The sequence below is a fragment of the Mytilus trossulus genome, chromosome 8 (genome assembly GCF_036588685.1).
Source record: "Mytilus trossulus isolate FHL-02 chromosome 8, PNRI_Mtr1.1.1.hap1, whole genome shotgun sequence".
Classification (NCBI taxonomy): Eukaryota; Metazoa; Mollusca; class Bivalvia; order Mytilida; family Mytilidae; genus Mytilus; species Mytilus trossulus.
Window position 1 is genome coordinate 20,993,269 of NC_086380.1, and position 24,897 is coordinate 21,018,165.

The 24,897-nt window shown below is 32.0% G+C and overlaps 2 protein-coding genes across 2 annotated transcripts; both read right to left on the reverse strand.

Annotated features, from left to right (window-relative positions):
• Positions 1 to 9,012: 9,012 nt before the first annotated feature.
• Positions 9,013 to 13,558, reverse strand: LOC134727446 (low-density lipoprotein receptor-like). The gene is made up of 4 exons (XM_063591829.1): positions 13,451 to 13,558; positions 13,055 to 13,158; positions 11,116 to 11,230; positions 9,013 to 9,362 (listed from the first exon to the last, which is right to left on the reverse strand). The coding sequence occupies exons 2-4, from the start codon at positions 13,109 to 13,111 to the stop codon at positions 9,013 to 9,015; spliced, it is 522 nt and encodes a 173-aa protein (XP_063447899.1). The 5' UTR covers positions 13,112 to 13,158; positions 13,451 to 13,558.
• Positions 13,559 to 20,048: 6,490 nt separating this feature from the next.
• LOC134727447 (uncharacterized) lies at positions 20,049 to 23,596 on the reverse strand. The gene is made up of 4 exons (XM_063591830.1): positions 23,152 to 23,596; positions 22,511 to 22,586; positions 21,299 to 21,358; positions 20,049 to 20,436 (listed from the first exon to the last, which is right to left on the reverse strand). Exons 1-4 carry the CDS (start codon positions 23,594 to 23,596, stop codon positions 20,424 to 20,426), a joined length of 594 nt encoding a protein of 197 aa, XP_063447900.1. The 3' UTR covers positions 20,049 to 20,423.
• Positions 23,597 to 24,897: the final 1,301 nt, after the last annotated feature.

Consider the following 24,897-nt stretch of genomic DNA (forward strand, 5'->3'; position numbering starts at 1 on the left):
ACATTCGGGGAAACTCAGCCGATTTTGTCTAGTCGGATTACAATCGTGCCTATGTCGTGACAGATTCTGCTCTATCGGATCGAATTCCTAACAATGTTCTGTGTATTCGGGACGGTGTCCTGTGGAACGGGAATGATCTGGAGAAGTCCCGACAATAACAGAATACAATACGACTGAGACCAGACAAAGCCGTTTGCAATGCGATAGAGCGGACTGTGATAGGATTACGTTCCGACAGTACCTGATCATCCCGATTATGTCGACAGTTTTCGAACGGATAACTTCCGTCAGCGTCGGTTCACTGTCTTGTCACTATCTGATCTCTGTCGGATTACATTCGGTAGAATCGGGACGCAGTCGTGACAGACTCGGTCGAATTTTACCTGGCGAAAGATACAAATCGTATTTCCATCCACGATTCACAGGACCTTGATCAGACTTTTGACAAATTTTAATCGGGAATGGTCCTATCAAGGACGGCAGTAAAAATCGTGAATGTGTGACCCCAGCTTAAGGGTAAATATAAATGATAACATTGTTCAGTTTCTTTGATACAAATATGACATACAATTTTCAATTCACAAAATAATACTGTTTAAGATTGCATTATTATTGACATTTACTCGCAAATATATTTTGTTGAAGACAATGGGCTAATCAAAATTTGCTTTGATATATAAATGCTTTCAGAAGTGTGTTATACATGAAACCAGTTATGCAAGCAGAAATAATCATAACAACATTATGTATAAAATTGAGAATGGAAATGGGGAATGTGTCAAAGAGACAACAACCCGACCAAATAAAAAAACACAATAGCAGAAGGTCACCAACAGGTCTTCAATGTAGCGAGAAATTCCCGCACCCGAAGGCGTCCTTCAGCTGGTATATCAACACACATCTTTCCCAGAGACGGATTGAAATGAAACAAAATTCGATATTTATATCTCACGAGGACCTAAGAATGTAATCATTCATTCATTATGTCCATGTATTTGATTGATGGTACAATGCAGATTGTTAGATATGCAATCGAATTTACTTTTGATAAATTCAAATATTATTAATTGAAACTGGAAAACCTTAATAATTGAAACGTTTTTTTATCGTTATTGCATAGCTCATGTAAATCCACATGTAGCATAAACATAACGTAATACAAGTGAAAAGATATCCATTTATGTGAAGATCACGGTCACTATATAGAATTTTATACTATATAAAACTTATATAAAAATAATTCATACGAAATAATGTTGTAATCTTACTTCTAGATATTAAAACAATGTATTAACACATTTGAATCCAAATAACTTCAACAGTCGTAATGTATCACTTTTGTTTTATATTAGACTTTTTGTAACTTGTAAAAATATGTCCTATACAATAGATTCAATATTTCATTACCAAGATTTGTGTTTATTTTGGAACATTCATTGCCTAAACAATGAATTGGCACATTATCGAAAAGTCCCTGGAACAAATAATGTTATACAAAAATGAGAAAGTAACACACCGTTATGTCCTGTGTGTTTACCCCTTATTTTGTAATCTGATTGAACTTAAGTATATGCAATTTTGATCAGAATTTGGAGCTATCCCTTTCGCCTTTCCTTATGCATTGATGTAGTTATCTAAACCGTACACTGACTCCGTAAAGGAAATTAGTGTGAAGTAATACATTTTCGTTTTTGTAATTACACAAATTTGTTTTTCATCTTTTGTAGAACAGTTTCCTGTATACTTTATATTCTTCAAAAATAATTTAAATTTGTAATCAAAACTGTTCAGATGTGGAAAGCATGTATCCCATCGAACTAGAGATACAGGATACTACAGATACAGTTAAGTCGGCTTCATATCTTGACTTACATCTAGAAATTGACAATGAGGGACGGTTGAAAACAAAACTTTACGACAAAAGCGATGATTTCAGATTTCCAATAGTGAACTTTCCATTTCTAAGTAGCAACATTCCAGCAGCACCTACATACGGGGTATATATCTCCCAATTGATACAAATTTTCCGTGCTTGCATTTCCTATCATGATTTTCTTGATAGAGTTTTGCTGCTCACAAGGGAGCTATTAAACCAAGAGTTCCAAATGCTGAAGTTGGAATCATCCCTTCGTAAATTTTACGGACGCCATCACGAGTTGGTTGAACGTTATGGAATAACCGTTTCACAAATGAAATCGAATATGTTCCTTAAGTCGTAACTACAACCCCCTTCCCTTTCATGAATGGGACCTACCGAATTAGACTATTTACCGGATTTGTTATCACATAAGCAACACGGCGGGTGCCACATGTGGAGCAGGATCTGCTTACCCTTCCGGAGCACCCGAGATCACCCCTATTTTTGGTAAGGTTCGTGTTGTTTATTCTTTTGTTTTTTTTGTTGTGTCATGTGTACTATTGTTTGTCTGTTTGTCTTTTTCATTTTTAGCCATAGCTTTGTCAGTTTGTTTTAGATTTATGAGTTTGACTGTCCCTTTGGTATCTTTCGTCCCCCTTTCACAAGGATATGTGTGTACTGATTATACCAAGGTAAAGATCATAAACAATAATGAAGTTAATATAAATGTTTCTGGACGCGGACCACTTGTGAGGGTTTATGTCATAACCAAGACTTAAGAGGCAAGAGGGGATACAAAGCTGGAAGTCGAATACATAAAGGAAACAACAAAACTACAGAAAATGACACTAGAAATTATGAACATTATCAAACTGAGGGAAACGCATCAAATGTAACAGGAAAACTACAACACAACAGAATCAAAAATGTAACATACACAGAAACAAAATATAATAAAACAATGGTTATTTTCCTGACTTGGTACAGGACATTTTGAGAAAAAAAATGGTCGGTGGAAACTTGTTTTGTGGCATGCCGAACTTCCCGCTTTAATGGCAATGTTAGATATAACATTCAAATGACATCATTATATGACAAGACTACAAATAAATGGGAGAAAATATAGACAGAGAAACACACGAATAGTAGCTAACTACAGGTATCAGGTTTTCGATGTAATACGCAAGATGTGCGTTTCGGCTACACGAGAGTAACCTGTGACGATCAAATGAAAAATGTTCGAAAGCCAAAACAAGCTAAAAGTTGAACAGCACTGAAGAACAAAAGTTCCAAAGAGTTGTGACCAATACGCGTACGGCTAAGGTTTTCTGCCTGGGATAAGAACATCCTTATTATTTAGAATAATTCATACTTTTGCAACCATTAAATTTAAAAAAAAATGATTTTATAATAGATATACATGATAAAACTGAAGTGTTTACTAACTACAGAATAAACACGGAAACATTAAATAAAACAACTTAAACCAGCAAATTATCCGAGTAAGTCAAAGTCATCAACGCACTTGGTGACATAACATTTGAATTTCTAAATAAAATTCCCCAAAAAAATTAGAATAGAATTCAAGATTAGATTTGTAAGACTGATAAAAAGTCCACTAATAACTATGACAATCATAATACTTATTAATATCAAATTTTGGTAGTAATTATACATGTGTATTATCTAGCCATGTTGGTGTTTCTTCTGAATCAAACTGTACACCAAATATACCGTAAAAAAATCATCTAATAAATTAACTGGATGATTAATTATCTTTACCTTAATACACAAATACAACAGAGAAAAATAAGATTAACAACTACAAACGTAAAGACATTTGACAAAACCCGACAATAATAACAACTATAACATAAAAACTAACTATATGAATTTGGGAAAGAAAAGTACCATGACACGTCTTATAGTTATGCGAATTCACACCAAGCAAAACATTCACGATCCGTAATAGGTCACGTTCCGCTATTAAAACATCAGACGAAGAAATGACAAACCACAACCTAGTTAGTTTCAAAAATGTCCATAGTAAGTTTGGACAAAGATACCTCGTATTGATCAACCAATTCATGTTGGTGTCCGTAAAATTTACGGAGTGTCATTTTTAATCTGTTCTCCTCATTATTATGTTGGAGCAGTTTCTGCGTTAAGAACACACTCCTGTATATGAATTTCGTATAGTGGGAACATGCACGAGAATACCATATCAATTGAGATATGTAAACACCATACAAAGGGGCAGGGGGTATGTTACTACTTCGAAATGGGAAATTGATAATTTGGAAGTTGAAATCGTCCCGTTTATCATAGATTTTCGTGTGAAGTTGCCCATCTGTGTCAATATTGAGGAAAAGATCAAGGTATGAAGCAGTCCTTCTCGCATCAGTAGTAACCTTAAACCGTCTTCAATTGTTCTCAGATGAAAATATGAATACACACAGTTTCTCAACCGTGCAGTTGACAATAAAATAACCAGGAATCATACACTGATGATTTGAAACTTAAATTAGAAAAAAATAAAACAAAGAAACGTTTTGCAAAAGCGAAAAGAAATGAACTGTAGAGCCTCTGGCTTGAAGCCTTCCTCCACTTGCTTTTCCCACGTGTTTCTTATAGCAGCATATTTTTAAAAGTCGTTGCTATGATAAGTAGTTAATTGTCGTTGTCTTTTATCACGTTTAATCGGAGAGATGTCATAAGTACCACGGTGCCACACTTTGATTCATTCTGTGAGAACATGTCATCTAGATCATGAAGATAGCGCAATATTAAGTTGAACAAATAGTTATAACTGTGTTTCGTTGTTCTTTATAAGACCATAGTTGACATTTGCCAATAAAAGCAAAACCAAAAAAAAATATGCCAAAAATTATGTTAAAAACAGCCTTAACAAAGGAAACACATATCATGTATTATCAATTAACACAATCTGATATCCACTTTTTTATTGCTGAGATTATTTGTACAAGATATGAATTGATCCTTTATAACATTGAATTTCTATTATCAAAATTGTGCAAACAAAAATATTCTTCAAACGATTTACCCAATAGTTATCAAAGGTACAAATATTCTAATTTTGTACGCCAGACGCGCGTTTCGTCTACATAAGACTCATCAGTGACGATCATATCAAAATATTTGTAAATCCAAATATGTACAAAGTTGAAAATTCCAAAAGTTGTGTTAAATACAGCTAAGGTAATCTAAACCTGGGGATAAGAGAATCCTTAGTTTTTCGAACAATTCAAAGTTTTGTAAACATGAAATGTAAAAAAATTACCAGATTATTGATATTCATGTCAGCACAGAAGTGTTGACTACTGGGCTGGCGATACCCTTGGGGATTCCAATAGTTATCAAAGGTACAGATATTCTAATTTTGTACGCCAGACGCGCGTTTCGTCTACATAAGACTCATCAGTGACGCTCATATCAAAATATTTGTAAATCCATAAAAGTACAAAGTTGAAGACCATTGAGGATCCAAAATTCCTAAAAGTTGTGACAAAAACGGCTATGGTAATTTTCACCTGGGACAAGAAAATCCTTAGTTTTTTCGAACAATTCAATGTTTTGTAAACATGAAATGTATCAAAATGTCCACATTATGAAAGAACCTTTGCAAAAATAAAGAACAGTTGGCAAAAACTTCAATATACCCCTCAATTTATTTTTTGAAATATTTCCCTGTTAGAAGAATAAAATAATCAAACGAAGACTATATGTTTTATATCCAATTAGACGCTTGTTAAATACAAAAACACAAAGGAGCAAAATCATTTAATTTCATTTTAAGATACCAATAATATTTCGTATATGATATATAACGTTGTCCAAATTCGTTTTTTTTTAATACAAGACGATATGTCAACATAAAGAATAATGAATGAAATAAAAATGTGACATATCTCGTGTAATGCAAAATAACATAAACGCTTACATATGACATTTTTTGAATGATGTTATTGACTATTCGTTTCAAACATTACGACGAATTTGTTACAATTGTTGATATCTGAATCCCGTCTGCGTGTCTTCGAAAGTGACCTTTCGAATTGAAATTATCACCGCTTGTATACTTGCAAAGGTAATACGTTCGACGAGCTTCACATGTGGGGCTTTATCTGTTGATTCTTTCCTGAGCGACTCAGATCATCCCCCTATTTTTTTGGTAGGGTTCGCGTTATTCGGTGTTAATTTTTTTAAGTTGTAGTGTTATATTTTCTCGTTTTATGTCAATTTTGCTATATAAATTATTCATTAAACACTATATTATGTACAAAAAATGTTAGTCAATACATTGTTCTAATTTGAATTCAAGATACGTTTTTATAACATTCATTCAATATTAATAGTTTTAAAATTTAGTCTGACTGAAATTGAATATAACTATATCAAGGAAAGCATAGAGCATGTAAATTGAATGTCGCCAATACATGCACAGTAACAAAAATGTGCTCCAAAGTTTGAGTTATGATGAATAAACATAGAATCATTCTCCTTACGTCACCTGAAACTATAAACAGAAAAAATGTAAACTATAAAACCGTTTAATTGATAAAAATGACAATTATTTTTCATATAAAAATAGATACTATTTATTTTTTCTGTTATGTACGAAATGTAAAACAAAAAGTCAAAACAACAAATCTTATAGTATCCAATTTCGAAAGTATATTGGTATAAAGCAGACCATATTTTGACTATTTTATTAATTGTGACTGTTTATTTAACGCATCATGTAAATATAACGGAATTAGATGAGACTGTTTTTAAAGTGAGAGGGTTAGCGCTATAGAACCAGGTTTAATCCACCATTTTCTACATTTGAAAATGCCTGTACCAAGTAAGGAATATGACAGTTCTTGTCCATTCGTTTTTGGTGCGTTTTGTTATTTGATTTTGCCATGTGATTATGGACTTTCCTAATTGATTTTCCTCTGAGTTCAGTATTTTTGTGATTTTACTTTCTAGTAGACTGTTCTCCAGATAAAAATTGAAATGGTGATGTCAAAGAAAAAAAATTGGAACGAATATTTTTTTTACAAGAATAATACATTATGCGGTTGACGAATGACACGAGCGTTCATTTTCTTTTATTGTAAAATTTGTTTTTATTAAATACATTTCGTTTCAGTCTTTAATTCTGTTTCTCGATTGGTTAACCAGCAATCTAGGATGTTTTTTTTTAGCTAAGTAGCAAAATACTTAACAGAATGAAAGCAAATACCTTGTCGGGTGTCTTGGTTGTATAATTTTCTTTCCTGATATCTCTACATATGAAATATACCGTGATACCAATTGGAATCAATAAAACTAAGAATAAAAAGTCTGAAATGATAAAAGTAAGTTTGATAGCACAAAAAGCTAATGTACATAGCAAATATTGAATCATAACACTACTACATCAAGCTTGTACTACGTGGAATATTACCACTAAAGGTTTCATTGTAGTCTTTAACACTTACATAAAGCAATCAGTTTGATTTGAAGAGAGTGACGAGACACGAATCTATCAACAACAATATGTCAAGAGAAAAATCGAGACTGCGGTATCCAGTTTTAGTTAAACGCGAGTGATATGAAAGAAGCTCTTTCACATCCAATCCAATCAAAATAATTGATAAAAAAAAACACACTTTTAAGTTCATGCGTTTGATGTGGGTTTTGGTTTGACCTTTATCAGCTTCAGGACCGCTCAAAGCCAAATATTTGATAGCCAGGAATGTATACAAACCAAAACAGTTGAAGAGCTATAAACCAAAAAAACACTTTAGCGTATGGAGGCATCGCACTTTAGCGTATACAATGATGGCATTGCACTTAAGCGTGACCATCGTACTGTAGCGTCCCCATCGCACTTTAGAGTCCTACATATATATGTCAACACCGCAGTGGTGACTTATTACAGAATAAAAACAGCCTAAACCAGCACATAAAAAGTTACAGCCGAGTTAGCCGACGAGATCGACGCACAACATGACGTCACATTTGAATTTCTAAAATTTCAGAAAAATTGGATAGAATTTGGATTGAATTCCAAATTGAACAAAACCTCTAAAAACGGTATATTCAGCTGTAAAATATCTGTCTCAAATTAACATTTGCAACAATTGAAACGAACGAATGTTTATAACAAGACCATTTTGAGAAAAAAAACATGAACCAACGACAACTATCCTGATTTCAGACAGACACAAACAGAATGTGACAGGTTAAAACATGTTTGTTAGCTTTCAACATTAATTCACCATGTTTTGCAGAAACCATGATGTAATAGCGAAACAGTAGAATAAACTATACAAATCAGTTTTAAGTTACTCCATTTAATAATACGGTACTAGACACAAAAAACACACCAAATCAACTTAAAGCACCAACATCACAGAACTTGTTATTGTAGTTACTGATTGCTAATAAACAGTCAGTTAAAACCTATAATGTGTTTGTCAAAAACGATCAGAATTGGATCATCATATATCCATATGATAAACAAGTGAAACTGCGAGCTACTGCTCACTGATGATACCCCCGCCGCAAGTGGATAATATAAATAGTGTAAAAATATTCAAGTGTTCGGTAAACAGGAAGTTTTTGAGTGATGAATCTGAAAACGCATCACACGGTATAGCTGACTTATATAAATCCTGAAACCAAATTTCAGAAATCCTTGTATTGTAGTTCCTGAGAAAAGTGTGACGAAAATTTTCAACTTGGCTATCATGTGTAAAATCATACAAGTGTTCGGTTAACAGGAAGTTGTCAAGTGATCAATCTGAAAACGCATCACACGGTATAGCAGACTTAGATAAACCCTGAAACCAAATTTCAGAAATCCTTGTATTGTAGTTCTTGAGAAAAATGCGACGAAAAATATTCATGGGACGGACTGACTGACGGACGAACTGACGGACGGACAGACAGAGGTAAAACAGTATACCCCCCTTTTTTTTAAAGCGGGGTATAATTAGAACATATAAACACAAACAATAATTGATAATACAAAACACATTGTTCAATTATGAATTTCCCGTACAGATCAAATGTACGGGTACATATCTGCACTAGTAATGTAAAATAGATAAAATCAAAAATATATCGAAAGGTGCCAATAGTTTCACGTCTACGTATTGTTAAGACAACTTACATATAGGTTTGAATTTACTGTCAGAAGTTGGAGTTTTGACAGATTGTACTGATTGAATCGTCGTATAAATAACTGAATTAGCAGGCATATCACGTGATGATGTTGGTTGAATATCATATGTTGATGTTGTTTGAATATCATATGTTGATAATTTAGATGGATTAGACTGTATCTCAAATGTGTTTGTTGGAGATATCAAGCTTTGAGATGATGGTTCTACAATAGATGTCGATAATTGCATCATAGTTGTGTGCGTTGAGCATAGATTTATGTCTACAACACATTCTCCAGTATCGCATTTTTGCCTCCCTTCGGGACATATTTGTACAGCTGTACCTAAAATATAAATGGTTACTAAATAGTAATGGAAAAATATACCGTGAAACGACATATTCGTAAGATACTTAACAAAATCATACGGAAAAAGAAAATAAAAATATGAAAAAACTCTTCATAGAAACCAGGATTAAATTTTGTATTTACGCCAGACGAGCGCTTAGTCTACAAAAGACTCATCAGTGACGCACGAAACCAAAAAAGTAAAAAAAAGTCCAAATAAAGTTCGAAGGTGAAGAACGATTCAGGCTTATAAATGCTGTTTGTGTGTATAGAAGTATATATGTCGAGCAGGTAGAATGTAGAAAAATGAAAATACCATTCCATTTTGTATAGGCAAATTGATTTGGACGACAGACTAACAACTGCAGTATTTCTATCTTAATTTTAAAACATCTTATTTACAAAAATGCATTTGTACGTATGTGTACATAAACATAATCAAACGTTTGCATAATTCTATATAATATTTTTTAATATTTTATTCGTTACGTTATGTTTTGAGTTATCTGTGTGGTCATTTGCATTCTAGTATGCATTTGGTATATCCATACCATCTATTTAAATAACAAAGGTAATGCAATAGTTTCTATAATTGTGTATTTCAAAAATGTAAACAAAAGTTTATTATTTTCCGTCTTGTCTTAGATCAAGATGTCAAATCAAATTATTTTTGGACTATCTCGAAAACACTTTCCTTTTCTGTTTGTATTTGATGACAGAAAGAAAATGATATGTCAAATACAGTTTTCTACAATAAATAATTTTGATTAAAGAAGGCTTTTGGATGATAACAGTTATACATGTGCAACTTTACCAAATCCTTTAAAACTTGAATTCAATGTAATTGGTCATTTAATAGATGCTAAGTTCGTATGTGATGTCTTTGACTATCACCATTCATAGTTTTGTCACTTTGTACACTCTAATTGTGTTTTCTCTTACTAATGTACGCTGAAATTGTTCAAATCTGTTGAAATTTTAACATAATTTCATTGGTTATTTAAAGTAGACTACGTTCGGTTTTTTGCATTGTCCGTTTGAGAATTATGTCCATTACAAAATTATTATCTTAAGAACTGACATCTCGTTGTTACCAGTTGATAATTAAAACGTTCATTCTAGGTTGGTTTCTAGGAACTAGAGATTATACTGTTTGACCAATGCCTATTATTATATATTTGTCATTATGTTGTGAAACATAAAAAAGACAGGTTTCATTCAATTTAGAATTCGTTATTGAATTTAATGCGAAGGAGTTTTATGCAAGTGATGAAATATGTGTAGCAAGATAATAAAATTCTAGTTATGAAGGTGTAATGTTATAGAATATATGACGATACACGTATTCAGGATACCGCGGTGAGGTTAGTGTATTGATTGTCACAAGAATTTCCTTTTTCAAATAACATATACATAAGTGTGTAAAAAAGAATTTTAAACATCCCAAAATTACAGGAAAAACATGCTGACAAATCAAATTCCAAAATACAAACCCTTCTATGAGGGGGTGGTGGGAGTGGTCGGAGGGATCCTGATCCCGAAATCCCGGCTTTAAAACACACGAAATCCAGAGGTCCCGAATTTAAAGAAATGTAAATCCCGACATCACGGAATTCTCGGATCCCGAATGAGTCGATCCCAATATCTCGAGCTTAATAGCAACCGATTCCGACTTCCCGAAAAAGGTCCTGGCCTCTCCCGTTATATCTATACATTGGATAATAACACTCCTAGCCTACAATGAACTTACAGTTTTCTTCATCAGTTCTGTCTCCACAATTAAAATCATTGTCACATCTACGTCCTATGTCAATACATTCGCCGCTTGTACAAGTAAATTCTGTTGTATTACATGACTGAACTGTCTATTATAGAAATAATAAACAAAAACAATAAAATCATATCCAGTATGTTATTGTTTTTCAAAATGACATTGTTGAAGTGAATTAAATGTAAGTAATTGAACTTGAGATTTGAAATATATCTTTTAAATTCGTTGAGAAAATTAACACTTGTTTTGATTTTCTTAATTTTAAATTTTGTAAAGATAATTAGTGTTATAGCTATACATGTACTGCATTCATTAGTTTTCTTTAAAATACCACCTTTATGATAGGTTTATCAATGCAAACACTTCCTCTGTAAATATGCATATGGGCGTACTAATATAATTTCACATCAAATTGTACGAATGAGAAAACAACACAGAGGAGGGAGCAAAACTCATGTGTATATATGCTTTTGTAACTCTATTTATAAATTATAAACTATGTAGCAGACTTATAGAAGGGAGCAATCAAACTCATGTGTAATATGTAGCAGACTTATAGAAGAGGCAATCAAACTCATGTGTAATATGTAGCAGACTTATAGAAGAGGCAATCAAACTCATGTGTAATATGTAGCAGACTTATAGAAGAGGCAATCAAACTCATGTATAATATGTAGCAGACTTATAGAAGAGGCAATCAAACTCATGTGTACTATGTAGCAGACTTATAGAAGAGGCAATCAAACTCATGTGTAATATGAAGCAGACTTATAGAAGAGGCAATCAAACTCATATGTTTATATTCTTTGGTAACTCTATTTATCATTTATAAACTATGTAGCAGACTTATAGAAGAGGCAATCAAACTCATGTGTACTATGTAGCAGACTTATAGAAGAGGCAATCAAACTCATATGTTTATATTCTTTGGTAACTCTATTTATCATTTATAAACTATGTAGCAGACTTATAGAAGAGGCAATCAAACTCATGTGTACTATGTAGCAGACTTATAGAAGAGGCAATTAAACTCATATGTTTATATTCTTTGGTAACTCTATTTATCATTTATAAACTATGTAGCAGACTTATAGAAGGGAGCAATCAGACTCATGTGTATATATTCTTTGGTAGCTTTATTTATCAATTATAAACTATGGAGCAGACTTCTAGAAGGAGCAATCAAACTCGTGTGTATATATTCTTTGGTAACTCTATTTATCAATTATAAACTATGTAGCAGACTTATAGAAGGGAACAATCAAACTCATGTGTACTATATAGCAGACTTATAGAAGGGGCAATCAAACTCGTGTGTATATATTCGTTGGTAACTCTATTTATCAATTATAAACTTTGTAAACGACTTAAAGACTGGAGCAATCAAAAGTCATGTGTATAAAATTAAAATTAGGAATGGAAATGGAGAATGTGCCAAAAGGACAACACCCCGACCATAGAACAGACAACAGCAGAAGGTCACCAATAGGTCTTCAATGCAGCGAGAAATTCACAAACCCGGAGGCGTCCTTTCGGTGGCCTATAAAACGAATATTTATACTAGTTCAGTGATAATGAACGCCATACTATGCTTTGGTTACTCTATTTATCAATTAGAAACTATGCACTTAATAACATACTTGGAACTTTATGCGACTGTCACACTAGTAAGATGTTTAGCTTGTTAAAAAAACAAGATTTAATAGATTTTTTTTAAACCTACGAATATGACTCCACTATGTCAGGAATATGGCAGTTGTTATCCATTCGCTAGATGGGGTATTGTGTTTTTTTTACTGTATAAAAATTTATGTAAAAACGTATGATCAAATTTTTCTAACCATTTTAAATATTTTACAATTTCGGGAATGCGTGTTTTCTAAGAATATTTTTACGTATTTCTAAATTCAGTACTTACACATAGATGAAATGCAGCTATTACAAATAACACACACTTGATTATTGTTGTTTTCATTGTGGTCTTATAAAACAACACTCATCGGAAATGGTATCAAATTAAACCTAAAAAAACAAATTCGAAATTAATCAACTTTTCTTATTTCATCGCATTTTTAGATGTGTTTCGTACAAACTAAATACGTTTTACGCATTGTCTTCACGCGTTTTTCAAACTATTCAGAAAAATATAAACAATTGTATTCATTTTAAAGCAGATTTCTTTTTAAAACAAAATGTGGGGTTAAACGCGGGAAAAAAAAGAAATATTAATTAAATTACAAATCAGATGTTACAGATCTTAATGTATTCGATATTTAGTTACAAAAAAATATTTAGTTATCACAAATAACTTAACCTGAGCGAATAATGCGTTTACAGCTCCTTATATTTCATAACAATGTAAGTTTGTCCATGTAATGTTTACACACGAAATAACACAAAATGTAGGTCGGTACATTATATCCCAAACAATATGTTTAAACCAACGCAGATAATATCAAAATAGGAAAACCCAATTTGAGTTATTCATAGCTTGATTGTTCTTTGTTTGTAAATAAAATAATTTAATTATAAATTTAAATGTCGTACACACGGTAAGTAATCATTTGAATTAAATGCATATACAGATGACGGGTCACAGATTATGATATTCATCGATATGCATTTTAAGCATTACATATTTATAAGTCTGTCCAAAATCTGGATTAGTTTATTGATTGTTGTAAGTCATATCTTCAGGCTTGTTTTGAAACTTCAAAGAGGTACTGTTAATGTCATATATTTTTTTTTTATATATTTTTGTCTTTAATTTAATCACAACTATTAGACTCAAAGCGATTTATACGACGAAAGGTACATATGGAGCAGGATCTGCTCACCCTTCCTCCGGGGCACCTAAGATCCCATCATTATTTGTATGGTTCGTGTTGCTAAGTTTTTAGTGTTCTATGTTGTGTCTTGTTCACTATTGTTTTTTCTGTTTGTCTCTTTCTATTTTAGCCATGGCGTTGACAGTTTTTTTTTATCCAAGTGTTTGAATGTCTCTCTGGTTACTTTCACCCCCTTTAGTGCTTGGCACATTGCTTTCTGAATACATGCTATAAAAAAAGACAAGTTATGAGTTTAAATAGAGACACCTATTCTTAAAAGTCTTAAAAGTGAAATCACAATAATACTGAACTCCGAAGAAAATTCAAAAGGGAAAAATCCTTAATCAAATGACAAAATCCAACGATAAAACACATCAAAAGAATGGATAACATCTGTAATATTTCTGACTTGGTACAAGCATTTTTAAATGTAGAAAATGGTACAAAAACAATACAGACCCAACCCTATAAGGGTGGTTCCAGGTGCTCCGGAAATGAGGCTGATATAAACAATACTTTATTATATTTGTTAATGTGTGACATTCGGCAGTTTGTCATAAACGTTTTTACACATCTTATTTTATTCATAAATATGAGAACAGTGCTATGCATTTTAAAAACTTTCAGCTGTGAAAGTGTAAGATTAAAAATATTGGCTTAAGACTTATGATGGGTTTTAGATATTCATAAGAGCTTAGACATACACAATTAAAGGGAATAAAACATAACTTCTGTGGCGAAAGGACAAACAGTATCGTTGCAAAAACAAAAGACAAAAGAATAAACTGTCCAAATATGTGTAAGACTACGTACTAGGAAATAACTGTCAGGGACACAACTATGCAAAATGTTCTTGAAAACATTGAAACAAAAAATAACACATAAGGTGAGTTCAAAAAGTAGAAGTTTAAAAAAAAAAAACCTTCGTCGATGTATAAACCATGTGTCGCTCAGTATACACAATTATCTTGATCAGTTGTAAAATACTTGATAACTCAAAAGAAATATTGCGGTTATGGTTTGGCCTAGAAATTGTCGTCATGACAAAAGTCACCTAATAGTGCAATGAATCGAAAGAAACGAATCAGATCTGTCTACCCTTTATCAAAAATGTTTGTTATAATACATTCGATATTCAAAATGATCCACCTACAGTCGATAATATTTGGATAGATATAGTTTGTTACAATCATACTTTAACTCGTGCATGTGTAAAATAGAGAAATTCCTTCGTTTAAATGGTAAACAACATAACAATGCAATAAAATAGCATTTATACCATTAAATCTACGTTAAATCATCTCATATCAATAAAAACAATATTTATTATTTGACCCTTCAATGAGTTAATTACTACTCTACATATATAACTAATATTTCGTTATTAAATTACATGTAGTTATCGTTCACACCTAACACCAATAGGTGCAAATCAATTCCAAATTTCGTAAAATGTCAATATGAAGAAAAGTTTTTAAAAAGTTATATATAGAACTATTTAAAGATATACAGAATTTATTGTAAACATACAATTTTGGAAAATCTATTTTACGATAGAAAATTCAATGTTTTAGTTAACTAGCTATTGAGATTACACATTTAAATAAAAAAGAGAACAATGTTTTTTGTTTGCTAACAAATAATGATTTTGCTATTAGATATAAAAATCAAACCGTTTGATTGACTGATTCGATCCACAAAACCACATATATTTTAATTAATCTTTTAAAATTTGATATGAAATCAACAGACCTTTTCCAATCGTATTCGCTATTCATTTATATCTTTATTTATCTTTGTACTGAGTAATAAAATTAACGGTACCAATTTTCTTGCACCAGATGCGCATTTCGACAATACATGTCTCTTCAGTGATGCTCGTGGCCAAAATATTTAAAATCCAAAGCTTATATAAAAGATGAAGAGCTATAATCCAAAAGGTCCAAAAAGTATAGCCAAATCCGTGAAAGGAATCAGAGCTTTGCATGAGGGAGATACATTCCTAAATTTATAGTAATTTCTAATATTTTGTAACAGCAAATTTTAATAACACAAAAAAATCCGTATTTCATGCCAGTACCGATGAACTGGCTACTGGGTTGGTGATACCCTCGGGGACTAATAGTCCACCAGCAGAGGCATCGACCCAGTGGTAGTAATAAAATTAACGGTACAAATTTTCTTGCACCAGATGCGCATTTCGACAATACATGTCTCTTCAGTGATGCTCGTGGCCAAAATATTTGAAATCCAAAGCTTATATAAAAGATGAAGAGCTATAATCCAAAAGGTCCAAAAAGTATAGCCAAATCCGTGAAAGGAATCAGAGCTTTGCATGAGGGAGATACATTCCTAAATTTATAATAATTTCTAATATTTTGTAACAGCAAATTTTAATAACACAAAAAAATCCGTATTTCATGCCAGTACCGAAGTACTGGCTACTGGGTTGGTGATACCCTCGGGGACTAATAGTCCACCAGCAGAGACCCAGTGGTGGTAATAAAATGACCATCGTCAGTCTTCAGAGGACACCTATGGTTAATGAGATGGCGTTTAGATAGAAATACACACACAATGCTGATATATATATATTATCAAATGCATGCATTATTTATTGTTAATTATTGACTTTCTACAATTTTGATATACGTTTTAGTGTGTTATAAATCAAATATAAGAATTTGAGTCAAATAGGGGACCATGATTTTGATATGTCCCTTTAAAGATAAAGAGATTCGGTAGATTTGCCGAAAGATATGAACTATCAAAAATCGATATGCAAACAACGTGGTTCCAAATTTAATAGGTTAGTATAGGCGATGAAAAATAATGTGAATGTAATTAAAAGCGAAAACAAACGGTGTGAATTATACTTCATTACAGCTATATAGCGAACTAAATATAAAAAGAACCCAGTAACTTACAATTCATTCAAAGCTCGTCCTTCTTCTTAAAAAAGTCTAATGGAAGATACCAAGACTTTGTTGAGACAGTGACGTATCAACTTCACAAATAAATCACCTTTAAATGTCCTGTACCAAGTCAGAAAAATGGAAATTGTTATATCATAGTTCATGTCTGTATGTGTGTTACATTTTAAGGTGTGTTTCTGTTGTGTCGTTGTTTTCCCCTTTTATTTGATGCGTTTCCCTCAGTTTTAGTTTGCGACCCAAATTTGGTTTTTTTTTCAAATCGATTAAGAATTACTGTTGCCCTTATTTATAGATTCCTTTGTATTAACATTGTTGATCATCTTCATAACAAAATAATAGTATTTTTTAAGTTGTCTTTTTGAAAGTTATTGTGTTAACTGCACTATGGGAAATTTGTCTATTCATGTCTTTAATTTTTGCGTATGTGCTTTGTCTATGAGACTCTTTGTGTTTCTGTGTTACATATGACGTGGCTCCGTACCTATGTGCCAGACCATATGAGTATTTGGATCGTACGCGAACGGTTTGGACCGTATGCTTACTTTTTCAAATTACGCATACGGTCGTACTGTACGCGTACTATCGGCCTAAGTTTAAGAAGTTTACCAAGTTCATTATATATTAACCTATAGTACAACACAACTGAAATCTCGAGTTGATATAAAATATTCAATTGTAATTGAAAAAACCTGAATATTTTAATTGTTCAAAAAGTCGCGTTAATATAATCTGTTTATCTAATGTATTCAGCATGTCAGTAAATACAGTACATTACTGTCATACATTGCATTATGCGCATTGAAGTTCAAGTTATTGAAGTTTATACATAATGTGTGGAAATACTTTTTAGAATATTTAGAAATTTGCAATTGAAAACTGCAAATGGTCAGAAACATGCATGAAAAAAAATGAAAACGTAAAAAAAATCTGACGTTCGTAATTGCAAGCGTCAGGGTCTCCTTGTGCTATAGAGCCAAATTAGATTCAGATAGCCAATTAAATGATTATTAAATTTTAATTGATTGAATGATCGCTCTTTCACTTTGTTCATCTTATTGTAATAATATTAATTCAAAACACAATTCACTATTTTCATAAATGTGTATCTAAAATTACCCCAAATGGTCCAAATACATGTATATGGTACAGCTCGTACTAGACCGTACGAGTATACTCATACGGTCCGATCCTACGCGTATGGTCCGACCGTACGAGTATACGTACATGTAAAAAGGTCAGGACCGAACGCGTACGGTCCAAAGACTCATATGGTCTTGAAAACTTATACATCCCGGCATTGTGTTACTGTATATTTTTGTATTCTTGTCTTTTATATTTGCTTATGTGCTTTGTAGTGTCTTTTTGTGTTTTTTTGTTCTTATTTGAACTGTCCATACCTGTGGTCATGTGAACATGAACGATATCTTATTTTTGTTAAATTTTAATAATGTGCGTAATTTCAAAACTAAAGAACGTTTGATTAAAGGATTACTCAAATGGATAACAAATGAAACACTTTATTTATTGCGTAATTAATATGAAAATTTTCATAATTTAAGAGAAACGCTCAAACTAAAACATTTTTTTTGTCAGTTTGTACGTATCCCTAATCAAATGACAAAATCAAATGATAAAACACATGAAACGAATGAACAACAACTGTCATATTTCTTACTTGGTATAGGCATTTTCAAGTATAGAAAATTGTGGATTGAACCTGGTTTCATAGCGCTAAACCTCTCACTTGTATGACAGTCGCCCCAAATTCCATTATATTACAACGATGATTGAGCAAAACAGACATAATAGGCAACATTATCATTATATGGGTACAGCATTACGATATGAGTGTCACTGATGAGTCTTATGTAGACGAAACGCGCGTCTGGCGTACTAAATTATAACCCTGGTACCTTTGATAACTATTTAAACCACTGGGTCAATGCCACTGCTGGTGGACGTTTCGTTCCCGAGGGTATCACTAGCCCAGTAGTAAACATTTGGCTGTTGACATGAATTACGATAATGTGGTCATTTCTTTCAGGTTTCCTGTTTACAAAGCTTTAAATTTGTGTAGAAACTAAGGATTTTACTATTCCAGGCATAGATTACCTTAGCCGTATTTGGCACAACTTTTTAGAATTTTAAATTTTCCATGCTCTTCAAGTTTTTTTTACTTGTTTGGCTTTATAAACATTTCGATATGAGCGTCACTGATGAGTCTTATGAAGACAAAAAGCGCGTCTGGCGTACTAATTTATAATCCTGGTACCTTTGATCATTATTTTGGTGAACAGATTACGCTCTTTATAACAGAAATATTTTAAACAAACAGTAAATCTGGATTAGTTACACCTCGACTTCCTGTTTGAACCATGTTAATCGAGTGTTATGTTTAACGGTCTTAGTGTCATACTTAATGGTACAACTTTAGATTGGTCAAATAAAACGTAGCTTTATTTGTCGTTAATATAGCTTATAATCAATATTAGAGATGTTGAATATATAACTGACACTGCATTCAGCTGAAACTGTAACATAATATAGAAAACACCAATGGTTGTTTTGTTAAAAAGAACTTATTTTTGATATGAAAAATTAACAGATATAGAGATACATTTAATTTTATTTAAAATCGATAATGTATAAAACATATAAAAATAAGCCCTGATGAACTATTATCAAGTATACATATAGACGTTTTTTAAAGGCATACGGTACAGTTTTAATCCCGCGGTGAATTTTTGACAAAACTTTGCCTACAAGTTGTTTTTGTGCACCAAGTCAATTAAAATATGTTACAAAAATATACCTTCATATGCTTTTTTTTAGATGTAAAGAGGGTCAAAACGTTAGGCATTGTCTGGAAATTACAGCTTCTTGGACTAGTACTTATTATTCTTTTTAATTTTGAATGAGAAACGCGAACTATTATTCGTCAAAGCGTCTGTAATAGCTGCTGCTACGAAAACAAACACTAACATCAAAAGAAACTATTTGATATCAATATCCATGCATTTGTATTTTTGACTTAGTACAGGCGATTTTAAGAAACATATTTTTGGTTGAACCTGGTTTTATTGCTAGCTAAACATCCCGCCTATATGGCAATGTTAAAAAGAACGCTGCAATCAAAACATTACGTGAAAGAAATACAACATAAAACTATAATTGTCGTTAAAAAAAAATCATATATAATTTCTTTGTAAAAATTGGCACAAACAATCCTCATATCATATCAAGCCAAATGTCATTTTTATTAAGAGGCGTCCTGTTTACCAGTTAAATCAGTCTCAATGATAAAATCCAGTTAAAAATGCATCTTAACCCGATATTTCAAATGTTAACGCCGTGAAACGTTAGCAACGTTATAGCCTTCAGTGTAACTGTATAGTATGCCCTTGAAGAAATGCTTTACAGACGATAAACACTTTAAAAGTTTAATTGCAAGTATTTGTTCAACTGGTTTGTTCGACTAGTGTGGATTCAGGGAAACTATTTTTCTTATATTTGATCTTACTTCCTAATGCATCTCCCTGCAAAAAAAAACAACGTTAGAATTTACATGAGCATCTGTCAAAAACATCAATTTGAATAAGTCATGCCACAAGAAAGTTTTGCTTATGATACTTATACTCTTTGATTCCGTTAACACATAGATTGTTATATATTGTTTTACTAAGCATCTACAAACAGTTGCAAGAACACTTTTTACGACAGAAATATATGTTCAATTTCCGACTGTGATCTTCAATATAAGTAGAAACATTTCAGCAGATTCTGCTAAATGTATAGTATATATTTCCAAAAGTTGATTTGAAATTTCAGAGCTTGTATTCTTATTTTGAATTCCATGATATAGGCTTGCTGTTTAAAAGTTAGCTATTGAACTAATGGTTCTCTTTGATAAAGTCGAATTTAACCTTCGAAAATTTTACGAACACCATCATGCTCTGGTCGATTTGATTAAATAGCTGTCTAACATCTAACGGCATCCAGTATTGTACAACTATTTCGATCTTTTGATAAATCACGTTTCACGTTAAGTCAGCATAAAATAGGAATTAAGCCAAACAAATTAAAGAAGACTAATAATTAACAAAGTCATGCTTCTGTCTTTGTCTGTATATAATGATTGACTGAGATGGTAGAACAGTATTGGTTGTCATAGAATGAAACTGTCAGATGATAATAAGGGCTTTTATTATTGATGAACAGATATTTCACACTGGCAATTTTACAGTGTAATTACGGATACCACTATACAAAAAAAAACCCAATATGGAAGGTACATAACATACGTATTCCTTACGGACTTTGTTTTGAAGTGGTTTTGAACGTAAATAAAAATATCTTAATGATATTACTTATCGAAAACAAAAGAAGCACACTGCATACCTATTCCTGGAAGCATCATGATAATGTTTTCCCCTCCTTGTTACTCTGTAGATCATGCTTCTATACAAAAATAAGATAAATACATTTGTAAAAACATATTGGTTCTTATACAGAACATCTCTTCGATTGAAACTTATCTTTACATGCGCAATTACATTTCTAACCTTTACATACCAAAATGTAAGGTGATGCTTGGGAAAATGCTTGATGCGCTGACTAAGGACTCTAAGATACCAATAATTCAAGAAAAAAAAATTTACTATGTTAAAATATGAAAAAAGATATATATATATATATTCATTAAACACAAGCGATGATAGTTATTAAGATGAAGTTACGTTACAACACTCTGGTCTTAACAAAATGTTTATTTGTGTATTTAACAATGCAGTTCAAAAGTTTAATTTTGATAGAAAATACAGAACAAGCGGTTTTTGTTGTTAACATGGGTTTCCCGAATTTTTGTTATCATCGGGGAACATTTATATTCCAAATACTGTACAAATAAGCAATACTACAAGATCTGATCCATTATAACTTACAACATTAGATTTTAATATTCAGCAGGTTTTTTATGATGCACATAAAATACCTTTTGCGAGAATCAGATATATATATATGTATGTTACGAAGACGACCACATATATTAACCATGTTGCGTATCTCAAATTTCAATTGTTTTTCTCTGTCAAAATAAGTTGTGCAAATCGGCTATGGTCTTTTATTTGTATTTTTCAGATCGGCTCAGTTAATCCCACTGTTTTTCACTTAATTTACCTGGTTATAGATCGTGTAACTATTTTTTATTCTCAATTTTGAGTATTTCATTTATATTGTTTTAAGAACTCTTTGTACCAAAAGTCTGTTTAATCTTTAAACTTAAAAAAAACCCAATAAATATGATTTAGTTCGGTACTACTGCCGTTTATGATGCATGTAAATATAACGGAATTTAACGAGACTGTTATTAAAGTGAGAGGGTTGGCGCTATGAAACCAGGTTTAATCCACCATTTTCTACATTTGAAAATGCCTGTACCAAGTCAAGAATATAACCGTTCTTGTCCATTCGTCTTTGATACGTTTTTTTTTTTTGATTTTGCCATTTGATAATGGACTTTCCGAATTGATTTTCCTCTGAGTTCAGTATATTTGTGATTTTACTTTTTATATTATTGAAAACCAAAGAGAAGTCACGTATACTATCAATTACCTCATGTTTTGTCTATATTTCCATCCAACAAGGATGATGATCAGTGCAACAACGAATGGAAGTATTATTAATAAATCTGAAAAGTGAAATATTTATAATAAAAATCAATTAAAAAGAAGAAAATAATTTAAAACATAATATTTTGCATCTGCACAATATTGAAAAGAGGACACTTGCCTCAAATTGAACGCAACATATATAATATTTGTATCTTTTGTGGAGATATCCTAATTTACAATCGGGTCGCTCTCCAATACAACCTCTATAAACATAATAACTTTAAAAGCTTAAGACTTTTTTACATAACATTTTTTATGTCAGTTATTGTGTCTGTGGATAGTGATTTCAATTTTGATTCTGACGCTATACATGCGGCCATACTATTTAAGAAGGTAACTACAACTATATTTAATTTAGATGCATCATTCAACATCCTTAAAATAACAAATAAGTCTTCATATTTTAAATGGAAACTGTCAATATGTAAGAATATATAGAATATCAATGATTATTATAACGTTTTAGGATGAATCTTAGCATTATCAAAAATTGAAATAATTGAGTAAACAACTCTAAACTCCTTATTTTGTTTCATATAAAAATCTATATTTTGATCGTTATAAAGATTACTTTGTACTTACATAATAGCTTATTACTTTCCTCATCGGGTTTTTGATCGTCTGTTGGAGGTGTCTTTACGCTATTTGTTGGTGTTGTTTGTATAACAGAGGTCTGATATGAATGATGTGTTGTTGTTGGTTCTATTGAAATTGTTGATGGTATAAAAGCTGATGATGACTGTAAGTTATGTATTACTGTTGACAATAAACCAGAACTCAGTAATATATACGTATTTGAATGACTGGTGGCTGATATAAACTTTGTACTTGTAGTTGGTGACACGAAAGAAGATTGAATATCGATAGCAATGGTAGAAGACAACGATACTATTGATGTTACTAATGGACATTCTGTTGGATTGTTAACACATTCGCCTGTCACACATTTATGATTTCCTTCCGGGCATGTCTGAATAAATGTACCTATATCAAATAATATAAATGATAAATGTGAAAATTGAACCATTACAAGACTGTTTCCTTGTTGGAGGACATCGATAAATATAAATCATGTTCAATATGGAATGAATTATTTGATACATATCAACTTACTGTTATACCACAGTTGTCATATGAGAGATTACAGGCAGTATCAGTTTGTTCCATATGACCAATGAAAACCCTTAGTCGAAAAAACCGTGTAAACGACAAACAGTTAACAAACCCATATACAGAATACTGTACAACGGGTGTACCAACTCCGCAAAAATAGATGACATTCATTAATATTGATTCACTTATAGGGTCTTTGCGTCGGAACTAAACACATTTGTTTAAAAACAGTTGTTGGCATGACACGGGTTATGTTCTTCTCATATATGTTATGATGGTATGATACTAAACCCCTAACGGGAAGGACTGTGCCTGATATTCATATGATGAAATCATAATCTTTCAATCAGTTTAATTGAAGTATGGAGATGGCATGTCATTTAACTGCTAGTAGTATGTTGTTTTTTATGTATACTTGTCATTTTGTTTATTTTCTTTGGTTGCATCTTCTGACACCAGATTCGGACCTCTCTTGAATTGAATTTTAAATGTACGTATTGTTATTCGTTTAATTTTCTACATTGACTAGAGGTATAGGGGGAGGGTTGAGATCTCATAAACATGTTTAACCCCGCCGCATTTTTGCGCCTGTCCCAAGTCAGGAGCCTCTGGTCTTTGTTACCTTAGCCGTATTGGGCACAACTTTTTGGAATTTTGGGTCCTCAATGCTCTTCAACTTTGTATTTGTTTGGCTTTTTAACTATTTCGATCTGAGCGTCACTGATGAGTCTTATGTAGACGAAACGCGCGTCTGGCGTATAAAATTATAACCCTGGTACTTTTGATAACTATTAGTCTTGTATTATTTTAATTTTAGTTTCTTGTGTACAATTTTGAAATAAGTATGACGTTCATTATCACTGAACTAGTATAAATTTGTTTAGGGGCCAGCTAAAGGACACCTCCGGGTGCGGGAATTTCTCGTTACATTGAAGACCTGTTGGTGACCTTCAGCTGTTGTTTTTTGTATGGTCGGGCTGTTGTCTCTTTGATACATTCCCCATTTCCATTCTCAATTTTATGATGATCTACAAATAACACAGCACCCTTCTATACTATGTTTGCATTAAACAAGCAAATTATCTTTTATCAAAAATCTAGAAAATATGCAATAAACTGTGAAGCCAGTGAACAGAGATTATTTTAAATATTTCTACTTCCTTCTAATTAGATGACAATCCTTAATTTTTTCCAGTTTAAATACGTAAAAAACAA

What these genes read in the sequence shown, in the direction of transcription:
- LOC134727446 (XM_063591829.1), bottom strand. Translation starts at nt 13,111, where the DNA reads ATGAAAACAACAATAATCAAGTGTGTGTTATTTGTAATAGCTGCATTT. An exon ending in TAGCTGCATTTCATCTATGT is followed by an intron (nt 11,231 to 13,054) that starts GTAAGTACTGAA and finishes TTTCTATAATAG; the next exon opens with ACAGTTCAGTCATGTAATAC. An exon ending in CAGAACTGATGAAGAAAACT is followed by an intron (nt 9,363 to 11,115) that starts GTAAGTTCATTG and finishes TTTATATTTTAG; the next exon opens with GTACAGCTGTACAAATATGT.
- LOC134727447 (XM_063591830.1), bottom strand. Translation starts at nt 23,596, where the DNA reads ATGGTTCAATTTTCACATTTATCATTTATATTATTTGATATAGGTACA. An exon ending in GGAAAGTAATAAGCTATTAT is followed by an intron (nt 22,587 to 23,151) that starts GTAAGTACAAAG and finishes TTCACTTTTCAG; the next exon opens with ATTTATTAATAATACTTCCA. An exon ending in AAATATAGACAAAACATGAG is followed by an intron (nt 21,359 to 22,510) that starts GTAATTGATAGT and finishes ATTTTTGTATAG; the next exon opens with AAGCATGATCTACAGAGTAA.